Source organism: Phocoena sinus, chromosome X (assembly GCF_008692025.1).
Source record: "Phocoena sinus isolate mPhoSin1 chromosome X, mPhoSin1.pri, whole genome shotgun sequence".
Taxonomy (NCBI): domain Eukaryota; kingdom Metazoa; phylum Chordata; class Mammalia; order Artiodactyla; family Phocoenidae; genus Phocoena; species Phocoena sinus.
The window spans coordinates 92,746,635-92,772,817 of NC_045784.1; the positions used below are offsets into that span (position 1 = coordinate 92,746,635).

Genomic DNA, 26,183 nt, shown 5'->3' on the forward strand with positions numbered 1-26,183 from the left:
GGTGGCCTCATAGAATGAGTTTGGGAGTGTTCCTCCCTCTGCTATATTTCGGAAGAGTTTCAGAAGGATAGGTGTTAATTCTTCTCTAAATGTTTGAAAGAATTCTCCTGTGAAGCCATCTGTTCCTGGGCTTTTGTTTGTTGGAAGATTTTTAATCACTGTTTCCATTTCAGTGCTTGTGATTGGTCTGTTTATATTTTCTACTTCTTCCTGGTTCAGTCTTGGAAGGTTGTGCTTTTCTAAGAATTTGTCCATTTCTTCCAGGTTGTCCATTTTATTGGCATAGAGTTGCTTGTAGTAATCTCTCATTATCCTTTGTATTTCTGCAGTTTCAGTTGTTTCTTCTCCTTTTTAATTTCTAATTCTGTTGGTTTGACTCTTCTCCCTTTTTTTCTTGATGAGTCTGGCTAGTGGTTTATCAATTTTGTTTATCTTCTCCAAGAACCAGCTTTTACTTTTATTGATCTTTACTATTGTTTCCTTCATTTCTTTTTCATTTATTTCTGGTTTGATCTTTATGATTTCTTTCCTTTTGGTTACTTTTGGGTTTTTTTTGTTGTTCTTCTTCTTTCTCTAATTGCTTTATGTGTAAGGTTAGGTTGTTTATTTAGGATGTTTCTTGTTTCTCGAGGTAGGACTGTATTGCTATAAACTTCCCTCCTAGAACTGCTTTTGCTGCATCCCATAGGTTTTGGGTTGTTGTATTTTCATTGTTGTTTGTTTCTAGGTATTTTTTTATTTCCTCTTTGATTTCTTCAGTGATCTCTTGGTTATTTAGTAGTGTATTGTGTAGCCTCCATGTGTTTGTATTTTTTACAAACTTTTTCCTGTAATTGATATCTAGTCTCATAGCATTGTGGTTGGAAAAGGTACTTGATACGATTTCAATTTTCTTAAATTTACCAAGGGTTAATTTGTGACCCAGGATATGATCTATCCTGGAAAATGTTCCATGAGCACTTGAGAAGAAAGTGCATTCTGTTGTTTTTGGATGGAATATCCTATAAATATCAATTAAGTCCATCTTGTTTAATGTGTCATTTAAAGCTTGTATTTCCTTATTTATTTTCATGTTGGATGATCTGTCCATTGGTGAAAGTGGGGTGTTAGAGTCCCATACTATTATAGATTCTTGCTGTTCATACTGAGAGTTAGTAAATGTTGTTGAATAAGTGTTTCTTCATTTGCTATAGGTTTTTCAGACAATATCCAGAGACTTAAATTTTTAGTTTTTTTTCTAGATTTCATCATTTATTGTTGTTTCGTTAGGGAGTTGGTTCATAGAGTTCCTTAAGCTGTCATTTACAAGTGGCATGCCATTGACTTTTTGTTTGTTTGTTTTTTTGCGATACGTGGGCCTCTCACTGTTGTGGCCTCTCCTTTTGCGGAGCACAGGCTCCGGACGCACAGGCTCAGCGGCCATGGCTCATGGGCCCAGCCGCTCCGCAGCATATGGGATCTTCCTGGACCGGGACATGAACCCGTGTCCCCTGCATCGGCAGGCAGACTCTCAAGCACTGCACCACCAGGGAAGCCCGGCATTGACTTTTTAAATAATCCATGCTAGTTTTTTTTTTTTTATTAATGTACCATATTCCAAATTTGTCTGATTTATTTCTTCATGCTGTGTCATTTTATACTTAATTGCAATTAATATAATTGCTGATACATTTCCTTTAGTTGTATTGCCTTCTCTAAGATAGCATTTTCTTTCTCTTTCTCTTTCCTCTTCTTTTGGATTTGAGTATTGTCCTCTAATAATTTGCAAAACCTTGCTTATCTTCTTTTAAGGTTTATCATAGAATTTAGAATTCCTAGGTTTTATGCTTATCTTACCAAAGTCTAAAGTAATTAATGCCCATACTTGTTTTTTACAGTTACAAGGGTTGAAGAATACTTTAACTTCACTCATCCTCTCCTGACTTACCTTGTATTATCTTTTAGTACTGTATTTTTGAATCCTGCACCTGTTTTTATAATTGTGTTTTATAGTTAGTATTTATTTAATTTCAACCACAAATTTATTACTTTTTTCTCTTAATCTCTTTTTGTGTTTTATTTTTTAAATATTTATTTATTAATTTGGCTGCACTGGGTCTTAGTTGTGACATGCAGAATTTTCACTGCCCCGTGTGCGATCTTTGTTGTGGCATGTGGGAACTTTTATTTGCAGCATGCAGAATCTTTTTAGTTGCAGCTTGCAGAATCTTTAGTTGCGGCATGTGAACTCTTAGTTGCAGCATGCGGGATCTAGTTCCTCAACCAGGGATTGAACCCGGGCCCCTGCATTCGGAGCACAGAGTCTTACCTACTGGACCATCAGGGAAGTCCCCCTTTTTGTATTTTAGACCCTCCACGTCATTTATTTTTCCTTTCACATACAGGAGAAGATATTTGAAAGGTTTGAATTTCATTTTGTGAAGTCCTGCTGGGGGCATACTTTCACAGTTTTCGTTTGTCTGAAAATATTTGTATTTTTATCTTGTTCCTGAAAGGTATTTTCACTGGGTAAAAAATATAGGTTGAAAATTTTCTTTCAGCATATTAAAGATGTAATTTCATGGTCTTCTGGCTTCTGTTTAATTTCTGAGAACTAATCTGTAAATTAATTGTCACCCCTTTGAAGACAGTCTCTCTTGTCTTTCTTGATGCTTTTAAGACCATGGGGCTTTTTTTTTTTTTTTTTTTTTTTTTTTAAACATCTTTATTGGGGTATAATTGCTTTACAATGGTGTGTTAGTTTCTGCTTTACAACAAAGTGAATCAGCTATACATATACATATGTTCCCATATGTCTTCCCTCTTGCGTCCCCCTCCCTCCCACTCTCCCCATCCCACCCTTCCAGGCTGTCACAAAGCACCGAGCTAATATCCCTGTGCCTTGCGGCTGCTTCCCCCCAGCTATCTACCTTACTACGTTTGTTAGTGTGTATATGTCCATGACTCTCTCTCGCCCTGTCAAAACTCACCCTTCCCCCTCCCCATATCCTTAAGTCCGTTCTCCAGTAGGTCTGCGTCTTTATTCCTATCTTACCCCTAGGTTCTTCATGACATTTTTTTCCCTTAAATTCCATATATATGTGTTAGCATACGGTATTTGTCTTTTTCTTTCTGACTTACTTCACTCTGTATGACAGATTCTAGGTCTATCCATCTCATTACAAATAGCTCAACCTCATTTCTTTTTAAGGCTGAGTAATATTCCACCGTGTATATGTGCCACATCTTCTTTATCCATTCATCCGATGATGGGCGCTTAGGTTGCCTCCAGACCATGGGGCTTTTTTGTTTGTTTTGGTTTGGTTTGGTTTGGTTTTATGTTCTGACATTACACTGTTTTGCATCCAGTTTGGGGTTTGTCTTTTCTTCCATTGGATATGCTGGACTTTTAGAATTACAGATATTTTTTATTAGTTCTTAAAAACTTTCTAGCATTATCTCTAACTATTGCCTCTGCCCCATTCCCTCTTTCACGTCTTCTTCCATAACCCAAATTACCTGTTTGCTATACCACCTCACTCTTCCTTCCATGTCTCTTAACTATTCTTTTACATTTACCATGTGTTTCATCTCCATGTTACATTATAAATAATTTCTTTTTACTTTACTAAGTGTGTAACTGTCTTCAGCTGCATCTAGTCTGCTGTGAAGCTCATCCATTGAATTTTAAATTTTATAGCTTTTACTTGTAGAATTCATATTTCAATTCAGCTAGTGTACTTTTTTTTTTTCTTTTTCATTACCATTTCCTGGTCCCTTTATTTTCTTCCAGTTAAAAACCTTTCATCATTGTAAAAATAGTCATTATATATTTTGTGTCTAATTCTAATATTAGAAATTTTGCTGAGTAGTTTCTGCTGTGAGATGTTTCTCCTGTGTTTTGCTTATGGTATTTTGTTTTCTTGTATGCTTAGTGATTTTTGAATGGGATAGCTTATTTTCCTTTCAAAAAGGATATTTTGGAATTCTTTGAAGCTTAATATGAAGGTATGCTCTTCTACATAGGATTTATATGTATTTCTGCCCAGCCTCTGGGAGGTCAAGGCAGTTTGCATCCACTCTGAACAAATTTACAGTTTGAGGTTAGTGGACCACCCAGCTAAATGCTGATTTGTACTGCAAATCTGTATGAGGGCCAGCTTGTGGTTACAGCTTCTCAAGGATCTTTTTCCCTTGTACCTCTCTGCTGAGACCTAAGATATCTTTTTCTTGAAATTCCCTGAGGTTATTTTGTATGTGACTCCCTTACACTGTAAAACAAGAATCTCAAATTCTCCAAGTTTTGTAAATGTGTACTTTTGCCCTCGGGGTAAAAGTAGTTTCAGTGGTCAGCTTACTAGGGTTTTACCCCCTAGATTTTAGCCTGATAAATCCTATTGTGCCTCTCTTTGAGGTTTTTAAGATATTTTTACTTTTTTTCAAGCATAAAATATATTTTTTTAAGTAGACATATCAGTCTGGATACCTAACTCCATTATTGGGGTATCATTTCCCTATGCCGTTATTTTGTAGTATATATCTTAGAACACATGAATCAGAATCACCTAGAGATGTTTATTAAAATTTCAGATTCTGATAGCCAACCTCAAGCTTACTGAAACAAAATCTTTAGGATGGGGTTGTAGTATCTGAATTTTTGTGAGGTTCTGTAAGTGATCCTAATGCATACAGAAGTTTGCTTTTATTTGTACTTTTAGTCCTATATCTAGTATTTTTTATTGTACGAGCCTGATATCTAAATTTATTTTCTGTACTTGTCCTAGTATCATATGTTGAACAATACAATATTTTCATATCTATTTCATATGCCAACTTATATTTATAGTAGGTGTGTGTGTGTGTGTGTTTATGTAGATCTGTTTCTGGCCATTGTATTTTGGTTTATTGAGCTGCCTATTCATTGAGCAATACCATACTGGTTTTTTTTTTTTTTTTTTTTTTTTTGGTGGTACGCAGGCCTCTCGCTGCTGTGGCCTCTCCCATTGTGGAGCATAGGCTCCGGACGCGCAGGCTTAGCAGCCATGGCTCACGGGCCCATCCGCTCCGTGGCACGTGGGATCTTCCTGGACCGGGGCAGGAACCCCTGTCCCCCGCATCAGCAGGCGGACTCTCAACCACTGTGCCACCAGAGAAGCGCCCATACTGTTTTAATTATTGTATCTTCATGATGTGTTTTACTACATGATAATAAAAATTTTTTCATACTTTTTATTATTTTCTCCCCCACTAAAAAGTATACACCATTACTATAGTTGCACCTGTTTTCTTGCTTCAACAGTGTTCAGTGACTTTGTAGAATTAAATAAGTTTTTTCCACAGTTTTTGAAAGTTTTTTTTTGGCCTTATCTCCTACTGTACTTTTTCCATGTGTACTTATGAAGTCCTTTAGACTGAGGTACTTAATGTTTGTTTTGCTGACTCTTTCTTCACAAAAAATTTGTATTTTAATTTTATTGCCTAGCATGGCCATTTTTTCCTCTAGATATATTTCTGCCCATTTTTAGAAATTGAAGTGGAGTTATTTATGTTCTCTACAGAGCCATTATGAATACTCCCAAGTTCAAGGGAACTCTCTTAAGTTTGATAACAATTACTGATTATAAAACTTGTTTTCACTTGGGAAATCCCACTGAATCACAGCCTGTAAAAGCTGGATGCTACCTGAAGATATCATATTGTCCATCTCTATAATTTTACCAAAGAGAAAACTGAGCGCTAGGGTATAGGAATGACTTATCCATAGTCATCTAATGAATCAATTCCTGAGGTAAAATCAGGATGTATTTCTTGTAGCTTAGAGCTCTTTCTCTTACCATTGTCTGCTATATCATTATTCCATTGTATTTAAGTATTATTTTCATTTGTTTGGTGGGCCTAGTTTGTTTGTTTGTTTTTTGCTAGATTGGAAGTTCCTTAAAGGCAGCACGCATTTTTTGGTATAACTCATAGCCCTAATATTGTGCTTGGTGCTTATTAAGCACCTAATCAGTATTAATAGATGTTGGTAAAAAACAAATTGTTCCATTAAACAAATGTCAACTTGGGGTTGTTTCCTTGTGGGCATCATGGTTATAACTGTATGGAAAATGGCACCTAGTGGTTGGTTTCTGTATTACAGTTGCCTTTTTTTCTTGAACTTAGTACTGGAGCCGTTATCGTAACCTAGGTGGAATAAATAGAATATAAATTAAATTTTCAAGTTGAATTCAAACAGATTTTTCTGTAGATATCAACGGGCTACAGGAGAGAATGGGAAAGGAATTTTCTACATCTCCAAGCAAAGATGTGAAGAAGCCAGAAGTTGCCTTGGTCATAAGGGAGGATTGATCTTGCCGTAGGCTGCTATCTGTGCCATAGGTGGAATCTGAATGTTGAACGTTCTGAGGAGAGCATCTGAGCTTTAGAGTTCCTATCAGCCATGTGGCTGAGAGGGTCTTAGTGCTCTGGCCGGGCATCAGGCCTGAGCCTCCAAGGTGGGAGGGCGGAGTCCAGGACATTAGACCACCAGAGACCTCCAGGCCCCACATAATATCAATCAGCAAGAGCTCTCCCAGAGATCCTCATCTCAATGCTAAGACCCAGCTCTACTCAACGACCAGCAAGCTACAGTGCTGGACACCCCATGCAAAACAACTAGCAAGACACGAAAACAACCCCACCCATTAGCAGAGAGGCTGCCTAAAATCATACTAAGTTCACAGACACTCCAAACACACTACTGGCTGTGGTCCTGACCACCAGAAAGACAAGACCAGCCTCATCCACCAGAACACAGGCAGCAGTCCCCTCCACCAGGAAGCCTACACAACCTACTGAACCAACCTCACCAACTGGGGGCAGACACCAAATATCATGGGAGCTACGAACCTGCATCCTGCAAAAAGGAGACCCCAAACACAGTAAGTTAAGCAAAGTGAGAAGAAAGAGAAATACTCAGCAGATGAAGGAGCAAGGTAAAAACCCACCAGACCAAACAAATGAAGAAGAAATAGGCAGTCTACCTGAAAAAGAATTCAGAGTAATGATAGTAAAGATGATCCAAAATCTTGGAAATAGTATGGAGAAAATACAAGAAACATTTCACAAGGACCTAGAAGAACTAAAGAGCAAACCAACAATGATGAACAACACAATAAATGAAATTAAAAATTTTCTAGAAGGAATCAATAGCAGAATAACTGAGGCAGAAGAACAGATAAGTGACCTGGAATATAAATAGTTGAAATAACTACTGCAGAGCAGAATAAAGAAAAAAGAATGAAAAGAATTGAGGACGGTCTCAGGGAACTCTGGGACAACATTAAATGCACCAACACTTGAATTATAGGGGTCCCAGAAGAAGAAGAGAAGAAAGGGACTGAGAAAATATTGGAAGAGATTATAGTTGCAAACTTCCCTAACATGGGAAAGGAAACAGTCAAGCCCAGGAAGTGCAGAGAGTCCCATACAGGATAAATCCAAGGAGAAACATGCCAAGACACATACTAATCAAACTATCAAAAATTAAATACAAAGAAAAAATATTCAAAGCAGCAAAGGAAAAACAATAAATTAACATACAAGTAATCACCATAAGATTAACATCTGAACTTTCATCAGAAACTGTACAAGCCAGAAGGGGGTGGCAGAACATATTTAAAGTGATGAAGGGGAAGAACCTACAACCAAGATTACTTTACCCAGCAAGGATCTCATTCAGATTTGATGGAGAAATTAAAACCTTTACAGACAAGCAAAAGCTGAGAGAGTTCAGCACCACCAAACCAGCTTTACAACAACTGCTAAAGGAACTTCTCTAGGCAGGAAACACAAGAGAAGGAAAAGGCCTACAAAAACAAACCTAAAATAATTAAGAAAATGGTAACAGGAACCTACATATCGATAATTACCTTAAACTTGAATGGATTAAATGCTCCAACCAAAAGACATAGACTGGCTGAATAGATACAAAAACAAGACCCATATATATGCTGTCTACAAGAGACCCACTTCAGACCTAGGGACATATACAGACTGAAAGAGAGGGGATGGAAAAAGATATTCCACGCAAATGGAAATCAAAAGAAAGCTGGAGTAGCAATTCTCATATGAGACAAAATAAACTTTAAAATAAAGACTATTACAAGAGACAAAGGACACTACATAATGATCAAGGGATCAATCCAAGAAGAAGATATAACAGTTGTAAATATTTATGCACCCAATATAGGAGCACCTCAATACATAAGGCAAATGCTAACAGCCATAAAAGGGGAAATTGACAGTAACACAATAATAGTAGGGGACTTTAACACCCCACTTTCACCAGTGGACAGATCAATCAAAATGAAAATAAATAAGGAAACACAAGCTTTAAATGATACCTTAAAAAAGATGGACTTAATTGATATTTATAGGACATTCCATCCAAAAATAACAGAATACACTTTTTTCTCAAGTGCCCATGGAACATTCTCCAGGATAGAGCATATCTTGGGTCACAAATCGAGCTTCGGTAAATTTAGAGAAAATTGAAATCTTATCAAGTATCTTTTCCGACCACAACACTATGAGACTATATATCAATTACAGGAAATAAACTATAAAAAATACAAACACATGGAGGCTAAATAATATGCTACTAAATAACCAAGAGATCACTGAAGAAATCAAAGAGGAAATAAAAAAATACCTAGAAACAAATGACAATGTAAACATGACGGCTCAAAACCTATGGGATGCAGCAAAAGCAGTTCTAAGAGGGAAGTTTATAGAAATACAATCCTACCTCAAGAAGCAAGAAAAATCTCAAATAAGCATACTAACCTTACACGTAAAGCATTTAGAGACAGAAGAACAAAAAACCCCCAAAGTTAGCAGAAGGAAAGAAATCATAAAGATCAGATCAGAAATAAATGAAAAGGAAATGAAGGAAACAATAGCAAAGATCAATGAAACTAAAAGCTGGTTCTTTGAGAAGATAAACAAAATGGATAAATCGTTAGCCAGGCTCATCAAGGAAAAAAGGGAGAAGACTCAAATCAATAGAATTAGAAATGAAAAAGGATAATTAACAACTGACACTGCAGAAATACAAAGGATCATGAGAGATTACTACAAGCAATATATGCCAATAAAATGGACATCCTGAAAGAAATGGACAAATTCTTAGAAAAGCACAACCTTTTGGGACTGAACCAGGAAGAAATAGAAAATATAAACCGACCAATCACAAGCACTGAAATTGAGACTGATTAAAAATCTCCCAGCAGACCAAAACCCAGGACCAGATGGCTTCACAGGCGAATTCTGTCAAACATTTAGAGAAGAGCTAACACCTATCCTTCTCAAACTCTTTCAAAATATAGCAGAGGGAGGAACACTGCCAAACTCACTCTATGAGGCCACCATCACCCTGATACCAAAACCAGAGTTGTCACAGAAAAAGAAAACTACAGGCCAATAACACTGATGAACACAGATGTAAAAATCCTCAACAAAATACTAGCAAACAGAATCCAGAAGCACATTAAAAGTGTCATCCATCATGATAAAGTGGGGTTTATCCCAGGAATGCAAGGATTCTTCAATATACAGCAATCAATCAATGTGATACACCATATTAACAAACTGAAGAAGGAAAACCATATGATCATCTCAATAGATGCAGAAAAACCTTTTGACAAAATTAAACACCCATTTATGATAAAAACTCTCCAGAAAGTAGGCATAGAGAGAACTTACCTCAACATAATAAAGGCCATATATGACAAACCCACAGCTAACATCATTCTCAATGGTGAAAAACTGAAACCATTTCCACTAAGATCAGGAACAAGACACGGTTGCCCACTCTCACCGCTATTATTCAACATAGTTTTGAAAGTTTTAACCACAGCAATCTGAGCAGAAAAAGAAATAAAAGGAATCCAAACAGGAAAGAAGAAGTAAAACTGTCACTGTTTGCAGATGACATGATACTATACATAGAGAATCCTGAAGATGCTACTAGAAAATTACTAGAGCTGATCAATGAATTTGGTAAAGTGGCAGAATACAAAATTAATGCACAGAAATCTCTTGCATTCCTGTACACTAATGATGAAAAATCTGAAAGAGAAACTAAGGAAACACTCCCATTTACCATTGCAAAAAAAAGGAATAAAAAATACCTAGGAATAATCCTATCTAATAGACAAAAGACTTTTATGCAGAAAACTATAAGACACTGATAAAAGAAATTAAAGATGATACAAACAGATGGAGAGATATACCATGTTCTTGGATTGGAAGATTCAACATTGTGAAAATGAATATACTACCCAAAGCAATCTACAGATTCAGTGCACTCCCTATCAAACTACCAATGGCATTTTTCACAGAACTAGAACAAAAAAATTCACAATTTATATGGAAATACAGAACACCCTGAATAGCCAAAGCAATCTTGAGAAAGAAAAACAGGACTGGAGGAATCAGACTCCCTGACTTCAGGCTATAATACAAGGCTACAGTAATCAAGACAGTATGGTACTGGCACAAAAACAGAAAGATAGATCAATGGAACAGGATAGAAAGCCCAGAGATAAATCTACGCACATATGGTCACCTTAGTTTTGATAAAGGAGGCAAGATAATAAAACGGAGAAAAGATAGCCTCTTCAATAAGTGGTGCTAGGAAAACTGGACAGCTACATGTAAAAGGATGAGATTAGAACACTCCCTAACACCATACACAAAAATAAACTCAAAATGGATTGAAGACCTAAATGTAAGGCCATAAACTATCAATCTCTTAGAGAAAAACATAGGCAGAACACTCTATGACATAAATCACAGCAAGATCCTTTTTGACCCACCTCCTAGAGTAATGGAAATAAAAACAAAAATGAACAAATGGGACCTAATGAAACTTAAAAGCTTTTGCCCAGCGTAGGAAACCATAAACAAGACGAAAAGACAACCCTCAGAATAGGAGAAAATGTTTGCAAACGAAACAACTGTCAAAGGATTAATCTCCAAATATACAAGCAGCTCATGGAGCTTATTATCAAAAAAAAAAACCCAATTAAAAATGAGCAGAAGACCTAAACAGACATTTTTGCAAAGAAGGTATATAGATTGCCAGCAAACACATGAAAGGATGCCCAACATCACTATGATCATTACAGAAATGCAAATCAAAACTACAATGAGGTATCACCTCACACTGGTCATAATGGCCATCATCAAAAAATCTACAAACAATAAATGCTGGAGAGGGTGTGGAGAAAAGGGAATCCTCTTGCACTGTTGGTGGGAATGTAAATTGTTACAGCCACTATGGAGAACAGTAAGGAGGTTCCTTAAAAATAGAACTTCCATACAACCCAGCAATCCCACTACTAGGCGTATACCCTGAGAAAACCATAATTCAAAAAGTGTCATGTACCACAATGTGCATTCCAGCTCTTTTTACAATAGCCAGGACATGGAAGCAACCTAAATGCCCATCGACAGATGAATGGATAAAGAAGATGTGACACATATATACCATGGAATATTTCTCAGCCATAAAAAGAAACAAAATTGAGTTATTTGTAGTGAGGTGGATGGACTTACAGACTGTCATACAGAGTGAAGTAAGTCAGAAAGAGAAAAACAAATACCGTATGCTAACACATATATATGGAATCTAAAAAAAAAAAAAAGGTTCTGAAGAACCTTTTTAAAGACGCAGACATAGAGAATGGACTTGAGGACACGGGGAGGGTGAAGTGTAAGCTAGGACAAAGTATGAGAGTGGCATGGACATATATACACTACCAAATGTAAAACAGCTGGTGGGAAACAGCCGCATGGCACAGGGAGATCAGCTCGGTGCTTTGTGTCCACTTAGAGGGGTGGGATAGGGAGGGTGGAAGGGAGATGCAAGAGGGAGGAGATATGGGGATACAGGTATATGTATAGCTGATTCACTTTGTTATAAAGCAGAAACTAACACACCTTTGTAAATCAATTATACTCCAATAAAGATGTTAAAAAAATAAAAATCTATTTAACTCTTAATGTAGTTGGTATATAGTACTAAAAGCAGAGTATATAACCTAATCACCTATGTATAATAAATAGTGGCTATATAACTGTTTCAATTAGAAATGTCAAGTTCACATCTGTTATTGGAACGGTCTTTTGCAATGTGCATGAGAAATTTCCCCCAACATCAAGCCCCTGTAGTTTGCTGTTACAATCAGGAAAAGGAGTTTCAGTATGAGGGTGACTTCGAGTTGCAGCTGAGTGGGTTAGGATTTCTAACCAGAAGGACAAGGTTAGTAGTTTGTTAAGGATTGGGGAAGGTACACTGGTAGTGATTGGAGTAAAGGAAAGCGCGGAATGATGGGACAGAGGCTATCGTACATTTTAATTCATAGTCTCCCATGGCTGAACATTGATAAACATTATTTGGTATTTACATCACATAAAAATTTCTCTTATTTGATGAGAAGCGTAACCCCTTATTGTACATAAATGCTGAGCTATCTACATATGTTAAACTAATTACTATTTGTTTTTCTAAGCAGTTCAGCTTCATGCCAGAGTAAAGGATAGTTCTGGATGGCAGACATCATCTATTGTCTTCTTGTCCTACAGATTCTTATTTTGGAGGAGTATATTTTTCTGGCTCTAGTACCTCAGTTCCTCATATGAGTGAATGAAGTTGTTACGAGTGGCTATTTAGGACACCTAGGCTGTGGGAACAACTTCTGTGGTAAAGCTTGGAGCTATTAGAGACTGAGCTACTAGTGATGGAATAGTGGAAGCAAAGAAAAGAAAGGTGGTAAAAGACAGTATGTATTTCATGCTCATGAATGCAGAAGAGCAAGGGACTTTAAGTGGCAGGCATCTTTGGCTAGTTGCCAAGGTCTTTGCTAATATAGATTGAGAGGTAATTTCTTATAAGTGATGTTAGGAGAGAAAATGAGTTCCTTAGAGCTGAAAATCATATTACAGGGAAGTTATATGGATTTCTTTTTCATTTATAAAAAGACATTTTTCGGGCTTCCCTGGTGGCGCAGTGGTTGAGAGTACGCCTGCCGATGCAGGGGACACGGGTTCGTGCCCCGGTCCGGGAGGATCCCACATGCCACGGAGCGGCTGGGCCCGTGAGCCATGGCCGCTGGGCCTGCGTGTCCAGAGCCTGTGCTCCGCAATGGGAGATTAAAATTATAAGTATTTGCTCATTTTGAAAAGTTCAAACAGAAATGTATACAATAAAAGATGAAAGATTCCCCAGAGGTAACCATTGTTTGCAATTTTGTATATATCCTTTCAGATGTTTTTCTGGTAGTTGTTTTACAAGTTTGGATTATTGAATTCATTTGAGCTATAAGTCAGAGTCTGGTTTTCAGGTTCATATTTAATGATTTTCCTCCCTTTTTCTCTTCCTTATAGGCTTGCTATGGGTGTTCTCCAGGATCAAAGTGTGATTGTAGTGGTATAAAAGGAGAAAAGGTAAGATATGAGATGAGCCTTAAAAAACTTGGAAAACCATTAAAATCGTGATTTTAATATTTTTTTAAAAAAACAGGGCTTGTACCTCAGCATCTAATTAAATAAAATGAATTTTACTCTACTGCTTCTTTTAGATTGCTTTAAGGATTAGACTATATCTCAGAGATCAGCAAACACTTTCTGTAAAAATCCATATGGTAAATAATTTAGCCTTTGTGAGGCACATAAGGTCTCTGTCACATAATTTTCTCCTTTTTTAAAAGTAGCCCTTTAATAGTGTAAAAACATTATTGGCTCCTGTACTATACAAAACAGGGATCTGACTGAATTTGGCCTGAGAGCTGTAGTCTGCCAACCTCTGATGAATCTTGTTGCAGTCAATGACTTAATAGGCAAAAGAATGCAAAATTCTTAAGGAACCAAACATTTATCAGGCTACTAATCTGTGCTAGTTACCATACAATTTCATGTATTTTTATCTAATCCATTTAAGTTAAGGATGGTCTGTCTCTGTTTTCATCTCACTTTAACCACAACAGCATCCCTATTATATGGATATGATGATTACAAAGTAAGTATTGGTGATGATTAAGTAGCATAAACCTAGCCACTATGAATCAGTGACTGACATTGAAAACAGAAGATTAAAAAGGGATAGTGAATTGTGGCCAAAAAGGAATTGTACTAGGAGGAAGGTGATCATACCCTAGTCTTCACTCTTTGGGGCTCAGTGAATATTTTTGAATGAATTATTGAATATTACTAATGATATATGAAAAAGTTTGGGATAATATCTCAAGAGCATATTCCATTTAGGCATATGGAAGGTACACTAGCATACTAAAGGTGTTTAAAAGTCCTGGAGTAAAGAAACCTATTTGTTTGTTTTGCAGTGCTGTATTTCCAAGCTCTATTTAACCATTTAACCCACTTTCCTTCCTTCTAATGGAACACCTATTAATAATAATTGAAGAGTGTTATACAGAACCCTTATTTGAATAACATTAGCTTGAGGGGAATAGTTTTATAGTAAAGCTACTTTCTGTAGCAGTAAAAACACCAAGAGGGATTCATTTCTGATATTAGCGGAATGACTTTTATCAGATTAACTCTCCTTAAGATAAGAAGTAAACACTCTGGACTAGGATAAATATATTTGTTGATTTAAAGGGAACTCTGCGAATAATGAGTGAACAGATAGAGAATCGCAACAGAGCACTGGAAATTGAGAAATAAAAAGGAGGGAAATCTAGATTTGAAAAGCAAAATATAAGAAAGAACAGTTTACCAGGTGGGCTTTTAACAGCAGAATGAAGAACACTGAAGAAAGATAGACAAATAACTTGAGAAATACACATTACCTAAAACTAAGTAACTAAATGAAGCAAAATGTGACTAGCCCTATATCTACTAAGGAAATTGAAGTATCAAACTCTTCCCACACACACATAAAAATTCCAGTCCAGAAGTTTTCACTGATGAATTATGTGAAACATTTATGTAAGAGACAATATCAATCTTGCATAAACTTAGAAAATGGAAGTGTAAGGCCAACTGGCCCGAGGCAGGGGAACGCAATCAGACTCACAGGTTGCATCAGACCGAAACTTTCTGGACCACCCAGTTCCAGGAACTGACCTGGGGACTTTCCACCCGGCCCAGCCTTCTCGCCTTTCGAGGGGTGGGACTAACGGTCCCAAGACTGATGCGACCGCCGGCACCAGATATTGCCACGATACCCGGAAAGACCACCAAATAAGGAATAACCTGCGCCCTTCAGGATTCGCCACACCCCTTTCCCTTCTTCCTCTATAAATGCTGCCCAAACCCTCGCCCGGGCGCGACTTCTCTGGCCCGTTTCTCTGGGACCAGTGAACCTCGCCCGGGAGCGTTCCCAAATAAAGCTTGTTTAAGCTCTCCTCCGTTTCTTGGTGCCGTTCCTTACAGGAAGCATTCGGGCTGATGTCCAACTAATTTTATGAAACAAATATGTCCTAATACCCAAGCCAGACGAAGATAAAATTTTAAAAATCATTGAACTATAGCTCATTAACATGGATGCAGAAATGAAGAACAGAATTTTAGCAAATCAGATCCAATGGCATATAAAGTGGATAATGTGTTCTTACCAAGTGGGGTTTATGCAAGGAATGCATGGTTGGTTTAACATTTGAAAACCAAAATTATAATTCACCATATTAAAAGGCTAAATACAATTTTTTTTTTTTTTTTTTTTTGCGGTACGTGGGCCTCTCACTGTCGTGGCCTCTCCCGTTGCGGAGCACAGGCTCCGGACGCGCAGGCTCAGCGGTCATGGCTCACGGGCCTAGCCGCTCCGGGGCACGTGGGATCTTCCCGGACTGGGGCACGAACCCGCGTCCCCTGCATCGGCAGGCGGACTCTCAACCACTGCACCACCAGGGAAGCCCCCTAAATACAAATTTTAAACATAAATAAGCCTACCATGTAACTATCTCAGCAGATGCAAAGACAGCATTTACGAAACTACATCATGGATTTTTTTTTTTTTTAAGGCAAGGCTTTACTGAGGCCCCTGCTGCAGCAGGGGTAGGGGTGCATCCAGGGGTCGGGCCAGAGGGGTGGCTTAGGTGTTTTGCTCACCCCTCTGGTGGTGGTGTGTGCAGGGGGCATGCTCAGTACCCTGCTTTTGCTCCAGGCTCTTCAAAAGTGGCAGTTGGGTTTTTTGATCTTTTGTATCTTTTTGGGTCCAGAATTTGCCCGAACTGCACATGCGTGCAGTTATTTTTAGTCCCATATAGTTTCTTTGTGTGTTGTTTTTCCGGGAGAGCTGTGTCCAGGTGCAAGCATTGCAACACTGTAGCAAAGTGTCCCAGGTCCCAGCCTGTTTCTTTTTTTCTTTTTCTTTTTTAACATCTGTGTGATATTCAAGTGGAGATGTTTAAGATAGTTGGCCCTGTGAGCCCATTTTTTAGGGAAAAATGTGTTGATGTTTGAGATTTCCCAGGGAAAGGGTGAGAAAGGGTCAAAAAGGGCCTCCAAATTAATACCAATATTTAAAGGACAGGCAGGGGGAGAAGAATATTATTCCATAAAGAAAAATAAGACTGATTTTTTATTCAAATATGGGCAGGCAGCATAAACCAGGTTTTTTTAAAGTTTGACCTTCAGAAATAGATGTTCTACACCATTTTCTATGTTAGTGAGTGTTGGAAAATTACAGTAAAATCTAGGTAGCTGTAAGGATTAAATAATTGCCTGACAACCAGTAGCAAAGGGTAGGCACATAACAAATGTCAGCCTTCCCTACCATCTGTATTAGGAATTAGGTAGAGGACCCTCCTGGCACCCTCTCCTCATGGAAGCCTTCTATAGTTTCTACTGCAGGAAACTTTCTACCTTTCAAAGGCTGGGGATTGCTATTGCAATTCTTTTTGCTACTTTCCAGTAATTGCCCTTCTATCTTCTGTGGTATAATATTGCTCTGTCAGCTAGGTAGGACTACAACATCGTTTGACTATAGTGTGAGATTTCAGGACAAGTATCTGGTATAGGTATATGATTTTTAATAATCCCAACACAGTTAAGCTTTTTAGCACTCTCTACTTTCAGTTTCTAGTGTATTCCTCTCATATCTATAGCCTGGGTAGCAGTTTTGCTTCTGAGAAAGTATAGCTCTCTTCAAGCATTATTCTCAAGTTTTGGCAGAGATATGCTCTAAATACTAGCGGAGATCCCAAAACGTAGCTGTGTTTTCCACTTATGGAAATATACTCGAACTAGATTGTTTTTTTCCTTCTAGCTTACTTTCTGACTGGCACTTGTGGTCAGATTTCTACTACCCGCTCTGCCAATATGGGCTATGTAATGATTTGAGCCAATCCAGCTCTAAAATTTTTGAATCTTTTATTTTTCTTCTCTTGTTCTATTTCCTTCAAAATAATGGCATTGAGATTGACGGATACTAAATTATCATAATTCTATGAGCAATTAAAACAATAAAGAGATATATTTATAGAAAATAGAGAGAAAATGCTGTAATATGTCAATAATAATTATTGTCAAAGCTACAGGAATGTTTAGGCCTACCTTTAACTGGCTAACATTTGCTTCATTTGCTTTGAAGTAATAAGTGAAAACTGATCAGAAGTAGCCTTTTCAAAGGGCTTATATTTATTGTAGGATGCTTCAACATAAGAAGTTATTCAATACAAGATCATCTAAGCTATCTAGGCTAAACTTAGTATTTACCCCCTGTTGCCACACACACACAGACACACACAGATACACACACATACTGGGATTATGAATGAAAGTCTATTGTACCTTAACCTCCAAGGGTAAGTGCTTCTAATGGCCCATTAGTCAGTTGCCTTGTAGATATGGATGCTTTCTCTTTCTCAGGTGCTGCCTAGGCTGTCACTGTGGATAGGATCTGGGGAGAAGAGGGTTCCCAGAACAAGGTCCAGCTTCAAGCCTTAGGAGAGTAGAGGAACTGCTTGCAGCACTGCAGTTGGAAGCACATGCCACGGAGCTGTGAGCCCTTAGGGTTCTTAAACTTAATAGTGGTGAATTTGCTTTCTGTGACTGGATCCCCTAGAGATGTTAGGGTTCACACTCTTAATATAAATTGACTGTATGCAAGTTAACTAACCCTAATGTGTCTATCTAATGGTATATTAGTATACATGGTCACCCTGCAACACCCACCTATCTATCTGGTTGTATAGATATACACATCAGGCAGCCTTTCCTGATAGATGGTGATAAGATGTAGACCTAGTAGACCCTCACTAGTAGGTAGACAGCCCTCCTGTGCTGGTGTTGATAAGTGCTGTGGTCAGAACTGGGACTTGAGTCACAATTGCTGGTGGTTTTTTCTTTTCCTTTACAACAAATATTTATTCCTTTTTGTATTGATTTTACAGTCAGAGAAAAATATAAAAATTTTGATGTTATAGAGCCTTTTTCTAGCTAACTCATCGCTAATCAGCAAATGAATTTCCATTCTGAATAATCCTGCAACTCTGTACTCCACAGCAAACCTGAAATCTTCTCTGATGTTTTCCTTTTGCACTTCTTCATCCCTGCACCATACTTATTTCATGTAACCCCTTCATTCCTGTTTTCCTGGATTTATTGCCATCTTCCCTGTTAGATTCTTGATGTCAGTATATATAAACTTCATTTCTGATAAGCTTTTTACTTTTACGAGAAAGCAAGAGATTACATTACCAAATATGATATAAATTCAGAGTGATTTGTATTTTTCCACTCCTATCTTACAGGTTTCTCCATGTCAGTGGACACTGAACTTAGCATAATTAAATTAATTTAGTCTTCTCTAGATAGTCATTTGATGTTTTTGAATCTCAACCATGTTTGTGCTTGAAAATTCACAAATGACTTTATCTTTCATTCTTGTTCAATTGCAGGGGGAGAGAGGATTTCCAGGTTTGGAAGGCCATCCAGGTTTGCCTGGATTTCCAGGTCCAGAAGGGCCGCCAGGGCCTCGGGGACAAAAGGTATGTGCCAAATTACCAACCAGTAATACCAAAGGAATTAAGCCATCTTAATGTGGGACAGGTGTCAAATCAATTAAAAAGTTACTGAATTACAGCCAGAAATTAATATTTAAATAAAACAATAGAATGGCCAAGAATCTATACTTCATTGTTGTTGTTTTTTTAAAAAAGCTGAATATTACTGCTGTATTCAAATGCTTTTGGAAGCTGTTAATTGTGTGTGGTCATTGGGATCCCTAACAAAAATTAAGTGCTGTCAGGAGCTCAGCTGAGCTGGAGAGAGCTTAACTGCCAGGTGTCAGAGTACTGATTAAGACAACAAGACAAAATGAAAGTAACAGTCAAGGCTTTAGTCACTTACTGTGGCAGCAAAACATAAACCAGAGAAAGGGTGGACTCCCCCACTCTTCCATTATTCCTCATGGAACAGTGCCAGTGAGGGTGAAATGGATAAGCACAGACACAGGGAATTGTTTCACTGCTCAGGGAGCTTGGAGCAAAAAACTGCTGTTTTTTAGTATACCTGACAGCGGGATGAAAGAAGGGAGGGGGAAGGGCTAGGAGTGGAGAACTACTGAGTCAGAGTACAGAAAAAATGTCCTCAAGGTTCCCCCTCTCTGAATGAAGACGTCTTCACCAAGGTTCCATGTAAAGAGGCCTTTCAGTGCAGATATGCATAAGAGCATGACCAGCCAGGGGGACTGACTCCTTTACTACAGTTCCTTTCAGAGACTGACATGCATTGGCTGTGCGCTAATTCTGGTGTGGGATGGGCAGCTTTTCTCTATGAGGCTTACCATATGATTGGGCCTGAAAAATCACACATAGGTCTTTAGCCAGGAGCCAGACTCCTCAATTCCATTTCTTGATTTTTCAGGACCCAAATGAGAAACATATGTTACTCCAACATGGACCTGAATGGGTCGGGCTTAGAGGAGTTATGTCAAAAAATAGGTAGTTAATCTGAGGCTCCAGTGGATCATGGTCATGATCAAAATTATTCCAAGCAGGACAATCAGGCCTGCCTGGAGGAGTGAGTGTAACCATAAGCTCCAAACATTACCAAGCCAGGAATAGGTGGGGTTGGTTGGTGAGAGACATGTCTACCAGTTTGTCAAATTTACAGTGGCGGCAGCTGAGACAGGTGTATCAATGCATTTGGTGAGGTGGAAGTCACACAGGCTATTCTGTGGGAGAGAAAGAAGGAGACGATATATCCTTACACTCTCCCTCTCCTGTACCCAGGCTCATAGATCCAAAGGTGCTGTTATCCTGTCAGTTGGGAGTACTTTTCCCCATTGACTGCTGTGTGGGCAGTTTCTCCTATACCATGAGCAAGGATAGCATCTTATATGCATGTTAAGATATAGGATGTGAAGAGATAATAGTGAATTTTAAGATTGGGAAAAGCTTCTGTTGTTTTTTTTTTTTAATGGCTCTTTGACTGATGAACTGATATATGAAAGGGCCAGTTCTGTTCATTTTCCTGGAAAATAATAGTGGTTTAGAAACCCTTTTTTCCTATTTTTATTTCATGGAATAGTGGTACATCGTGTCATTAGAGCATTAAGGAAATCAAATGGATACTCATCAAGTAGTCCTCTGAGTAAAGGGGGAAAATTAATTTAAATGCACAAATACTTTTTAACACTTAACTATACCATAGCATAGATTGTGGGAATAGGCTTGAGCATGATCTCTGAGGAGGTGGCAGCACACCAAGGAAGTTTTATTAGATTCAAGAGCAGAAGGGACGCGTGCTAAATTTCCTGAGTAGAACTTTGCACTGAGGAAAAGGCAAGACTCTAAATGACTGCATAAAATTTACGTAGATGGGCCATACAACAGAATTTCCTATGTCCAATGAGGTGCAAAACAGCAGAATGTTTCTTGTGCACCCAGAAATAGCAGAAGGATCTGAAAGAGTCAAGTGGGTAGAATTGAGCTCTAACTCAGCAGCAGTCCATGTGGACTGCCGGCATGGGACATCTCAATGGATTCCAGCTTGGACTAGACTGTCCCACCCCTCAACATCTTAGAACTACTTAAGCCCTCCATAGCTTAGGTACAGGCTTGTGAAAATGAGGTGGGAAATCCAATTAACTGAGGTTAAGTTTCAGCCATCTTAGTGAAATGGGTGCTTTGAAATAGAAATTAAGTTGAACCATAGAAAAATAAAGTTACACTTCTTGTATCTGAGTTTCTTGCACACTATGCTCAGTGAGAGGTGGCAAGTCTAATAAAGATTTAGGTCAAATTAAAAAGAGCTAACGACATCAGATTTTTGGAAATAGTTTAGCATTAACTGGGACTATTGTACAATACTATGATAATTTTTAAAGGTGTGGTTGTATGCAGTTTAAATTTAGAAAGCAATCCAGTCTTTTGCTGTGATTCCATTTCTATATCCATAAAAGGAGGAGGTTTGACTGCTTTCTAAACTTCGGGGATTTTGAATTAGAAGCACTTTCTGCTTCTATCTTCAGTATGACTTCATGCTCCCCAACATAGCTGAATTTATACTTTTTATGTGATTGGGTATTCGGGCACATGTGTATGTGTTAACATACATACCAAGTCAAAAATTTTGTAGGATTATTCTTTAATCTGTATACTCATATATGAAAGTAAATATATATAAAACAAATATATATAGGAGTGTATATATAAAGATTGCCAAAGGATTTCTTTATTCTTAAAAATAAAATTTAATTGATTTTCAATAGATAATATATTCATTTTGTTCAAAATAAATTAACATAAAAAGGGTATACAATGAAAAAAATCTCCTTTCCACTGTGTCCATTAGCCACTGAGTTCTACATATTCCTAATGGGCATCCACTTATGTTATTTTCTTGTGAATATGCCCAAGAATATTTTTATGAATATGTGTGCAGATACAAATATATACACGCACATACATGCATATACACACATACACACTTTTACCTCCCTTTGTTTATAAAATGGTATCCAACACATTGTTTGACCTTTGTTTTTCATTTGATATACATTGTAGATATCCCATATCAGTATACACGGAACCTCCTCGTTTTTTATAACTGCATTGTATTATATTGTGTGTATAAACCATAACTCATTAAGCCAGTTCCCTACTGATGATCATTTAGGTGGTTTTCAATTCTTTGCTACCACAAACAGTGCTGCTATGATGTACAATTTAAATAGATTTTCTTTCCCCAATAAGGGATTATCTCTAAGATTACTAGAAGATTACTAGAAGTGATTTTGCTGGATCATTTTTGTGGATATCGCCAAATTGCCACCCAAGAAGTTGTATGATTTATCCTTGGTTCAGCAATGTACAAGAAGATCAATTTCCCTATAGCTTCACCCAATCCTATTATGAAACTTGGATTCTTGCCAATCTGTTAGATGAAAAATGGCCTCTCAATGTACTTTTAGTTTGCATTTCTCTTATTAAAAATAAGATTGAGCATCTTTTCATTTCTGTGAACTGTCTGTTTATACCATTTGCCCATTTTTCTACTGGATTGTTGGTGTTTTCATATTTCACTGAGCTATTTATATTTTAGGGAGATTGCCCTTTATCTGTGTTGTGAGTTACAATTATATCCCACCAGTTTGTCATTTGTCTTCGATGGGTGTGTGCATGTGTATGTGTATATTTATGTGTCTGTGTGTGTGGCTTTTGTGTGTGTGTGTGTGTGTGTATGTGTGTGTGTGTTTTGTTTATCAGAGGTCTTTTGTGGCATTTGGGTTTTGAATATTAAATTTCTTCCCCACTGTAAGAGTATAAAATAATTCTCCCATGTTTTCTTCCAGTATATTAATAGTTTCACTTTTTTCATGTGAATGTTTTATTGATTTCAATTCATCCTGGTATGGTTTGTGATGTAAGTTCCACTTTTTTTTCCAGATGTCCTCACAGGTGTGTCCCAATGTAATTTTCCCCACTGATTTGCAATGCCACTTTCATTATATACCAAATTCACATGAATATATGGACCTGTTTCTCAACTTTTCATACTCTTCCAATGGTCTGGTTATTCAAATATCAGAACCAAACTATTTTAATTATTGACATCTTATGCTATATTTTTATATCTGCCAGTACTAGTGTCCCCTCATTGGTCTTTTTTTTTTCTTCAGAATTTTTCTCAATGTAACTAAATTGTTGAAAATTGACTTTTTTAATGTTGAATCCTATTATCCAGGAACATGGAATGCCTTTCCATTTGTTCCAGTCTTCCTTTTTGAACTTCAGAAGTGTTTTAAAATTTTCTTCTTATGAATCTTATACATTTCTTGCTCAGTTCATTGCTAAATATTTTATCTTTTTCTGCTATTGTAAATTGCACATTTTCTTCCATTATGTTTTCTAACTGGTAGTTGTTGGTATATAAGAAAGCTATTAATTCTTCATATTAATTTTATATACAGTTACCTTACTGAATTATCTTATTGATTATAGTTTTTCATTTAACTATCTTGGGTTTTCCATGCATACAATCGTATTATTTGCAAATAATATGTTTTACCTCATTCTTTCCAATTTTTATACCTCTAATTTCTCTCTCTTATTTAGCCACGTTGGTTAGTATGACCAGTATAGTTTTAAGGCATCCTTGTCTTATTTTCACCTTTAGTGGGAAGACACAAAAAGATTCATCGAACAAACAATTTTCTAGTTTTAAAATAGAATTAGATTTACTTTAATTTCCTTAGAGATGCATCTTTTGTGAAAAGAGTAGATTATTAACCTCGTTTTAAAGCAAGGTGTGGTAGGCAGAATAATGCCCACCCCCTAAAGATGTCCCTAACCTAATCCCCAGAACCTGTGAATATGTTAGGTTACATAGGTAAGCAAAATTAAGATTGCAGGTGGAATTAAAGCTGCTAGCTAGTCAGTTGGTTTTAAACTAGGGTAATTATTCTGGATGATCTGGGTGGGCCCAGTATAATCATAAGGGTCCTTTCAATGTTGAAGAGGGAGGCAGAAGAGTCAGTGTCAGAGTGGTGCAATGTTAGAAAGATTCATTCAGCCGTCACTGACTTTGAACATAGAAGAGGGCCATGAGCAGAGGGATGCTGGTAGCTCTGGAAGCTGGAAAAAGAAAGTAAATGAATTCTCTCTATAGAATCTCCAGAAAGTACATAGCTCTGCCACTGAGACCCTTCATACCTCTGACTTCCAGAACTGTAAGATTGTATTATTTTAGGCCACTAAGTTTGTGGTAATCTGTAAGAGGAGCATAAGGAACTAATACATCAGGTAACCTTTTCTCCAAATAAAACTTTTCATGGAAGCCCCAAATAAAACAGATAAAAACAGAGCTTCAGTGATTGAAGGAGGGTGGCATAGGCATAAAGGAACCTCCAGGGGAAATTCTAGGGTTGTAAGTAGAGTAGTTTGAAAGCCACTTGTATAAAGCAAGATGTCCCAGTTTAATAAAAGCTATCTAAAGGCTCAGATGGTGGCCTACTAGCTGTATGTTCCACTGAAATTCCTGCCTATTGGAGCAGAATTAGGTTTTCTTTATTCCATTTTTAAAAGAAACTACATAGTAAAACTTAGTGAGGCAAGACTAAATTCTCAGCAATGCGGTTGTAACTAGAAATGGGTAAATAGATTAACAAACATGTGGGCAGCCTCTTTTGCATGGAGTCTATAGCAGAAGCTTGAAAGGAAAGTCTATGATTTTCTTTTTCTTTCTTAGCTCTGCCAGTAGAAAGTGTCTTATAAAACATAGCAAAGGTTTAAAACAGCAAACTCAAGAACAGCTCATATTTAGGCCCAGAGATGATGCAAGCAGATTGACACAAAACAGAAACTGCCCAGATTTTCAGCTCTTATTTTGTTTATGCATAAATGATTTGGGGAATATCTATACTACTATTTCATCTTTCTTTTCTTGCATGCTTCATAATTAACTTTACAGGTATAAAGTTTCTTCTACATGTTAACAGTTTTCTTCTCAGTAAATAAAGGCGTTTCTTTTAGCATCTGACTTACCTCAGTGCTTTCAGTCTCAATAATACATGCTTCTTCCTTGGGCATGTAAGTGTCTCACTAACTTTCACAAAGGTTCACAAAAATTTGTCTCAGTTTACAGTCTAAAATTAGTTATTTGAGGGCTATTTTTGAAGGAAAAATAAATAAATATGTTGTATTTTTCAGGGTAGTGATGGAATTCCAGGGCCACCAGGACCAAAAGGGATCAGAGTAAGTGATATTTGCTGTATCAAATGCTTTGTTGGTCAAAATAGAGAAGAAGCAAATGAAGTGTTACGAGGCAACTAGAAAAGACTCATATTGAAATGCAGCAAGAAAACTGAAGTCTTTAAAGAGTTAAATTTAAGAGTTTGTATATGTCTACAATTAGCCTTTCTCTAGTATTTTGATAGTTACCTTTATATATCCAGATGTCTGTTTAAACTAATGAAAGAAGACTTTTGGTTAAGAAATAGAAAGTGTTGAATTACAACAATTTTTCAATTTATTAAAAATATATATCATACAGGTGATTTAAAGCAGAACTTCCCAACCAGTGCGATCATCTCAGTCCTCTGGGTTTAGAGGGCTGATCAATCACATCAGGCTGTGTACCCTCCCCGGGCACTACATACAAATATTATAATTTTATTTGTGTATCTTGAAGAGAACAAGTTTGTGAAGCACTAGTTTAAACCGTTAGGTTAAAGAATAACTATTTTTGGAAGAATACAGTATTTCCTCAGTTCTAAGATGTATGATTTTTCAAGTTTTAATGTTCTGGAAATCAGGATGTGTCTCAAAATTGAAGTGCACATTTAGTGTAATTTTTCTGAAAAGCTTTTAGGTTGATACATACTTTTCAGTGTGTTTTAGATTTGGGAGGAAACTGTGACGTTTAAAAATAGTACTGGCTTTTGGAAAATCATATTTAACTTTTTGAGCCTCAGTTTCTTCATTTGTTAAATTGAAGAGAGTCAAACAACACAATCTCCAAGGTCCCTTTTAGCTCTGAAATTCTGTTGTCGTGGATTGACAGGGTCCCTGAATTTGAATATAAAATATATGGGTGGTGGCTGTGTGTTACAAAGACAAACATTCTGATCTTCTGGATCTCCAGAAATTTAGTAGATGTACACATTTTATATAAATATTTAAAACAGTCTGTTTGCTATCTACGTCTTACCAACATGTAGCTTGCCTTACGTGCTGCATATGACTGGTGTGGGT

General features: G+C 37.2%; 1 protein-coding gene across 5 annotated transcripts in view; it reads left to right on the forward strand.

Annotated features, from left to right (window-relative positions):
• COL4A5 (collagen type IV alpha 5 chain) overlaps positions 1 to 26,183 on the forward strand; it is a 228,983-nt gene that overhangs the window by 92,763 nt on the left and 110,037 nt on the right. For all 5 annotated transcript variants that reach the window (XM_032620467.1, XM_032620469.1, XM_032620470.1 and 2 more), the window contains exons 2-4: positions 13,411 to 13,470; positions 18,885 to 18,974; positions 25,140 to 25,184. In XM_032620467.1, the coding sequence (XP_032476358.1) occupies positions 13,411 to 13,470; positions 18,885 to 18,974; positions 25,140 to 25,184 (195 nt within the window). The remainder of the gene's footprint in view (positions 1 to 13,410; positions 13,471 to 18,884; positions 18,975 to 25,139; positions 25,185 to 26,183) is intronic.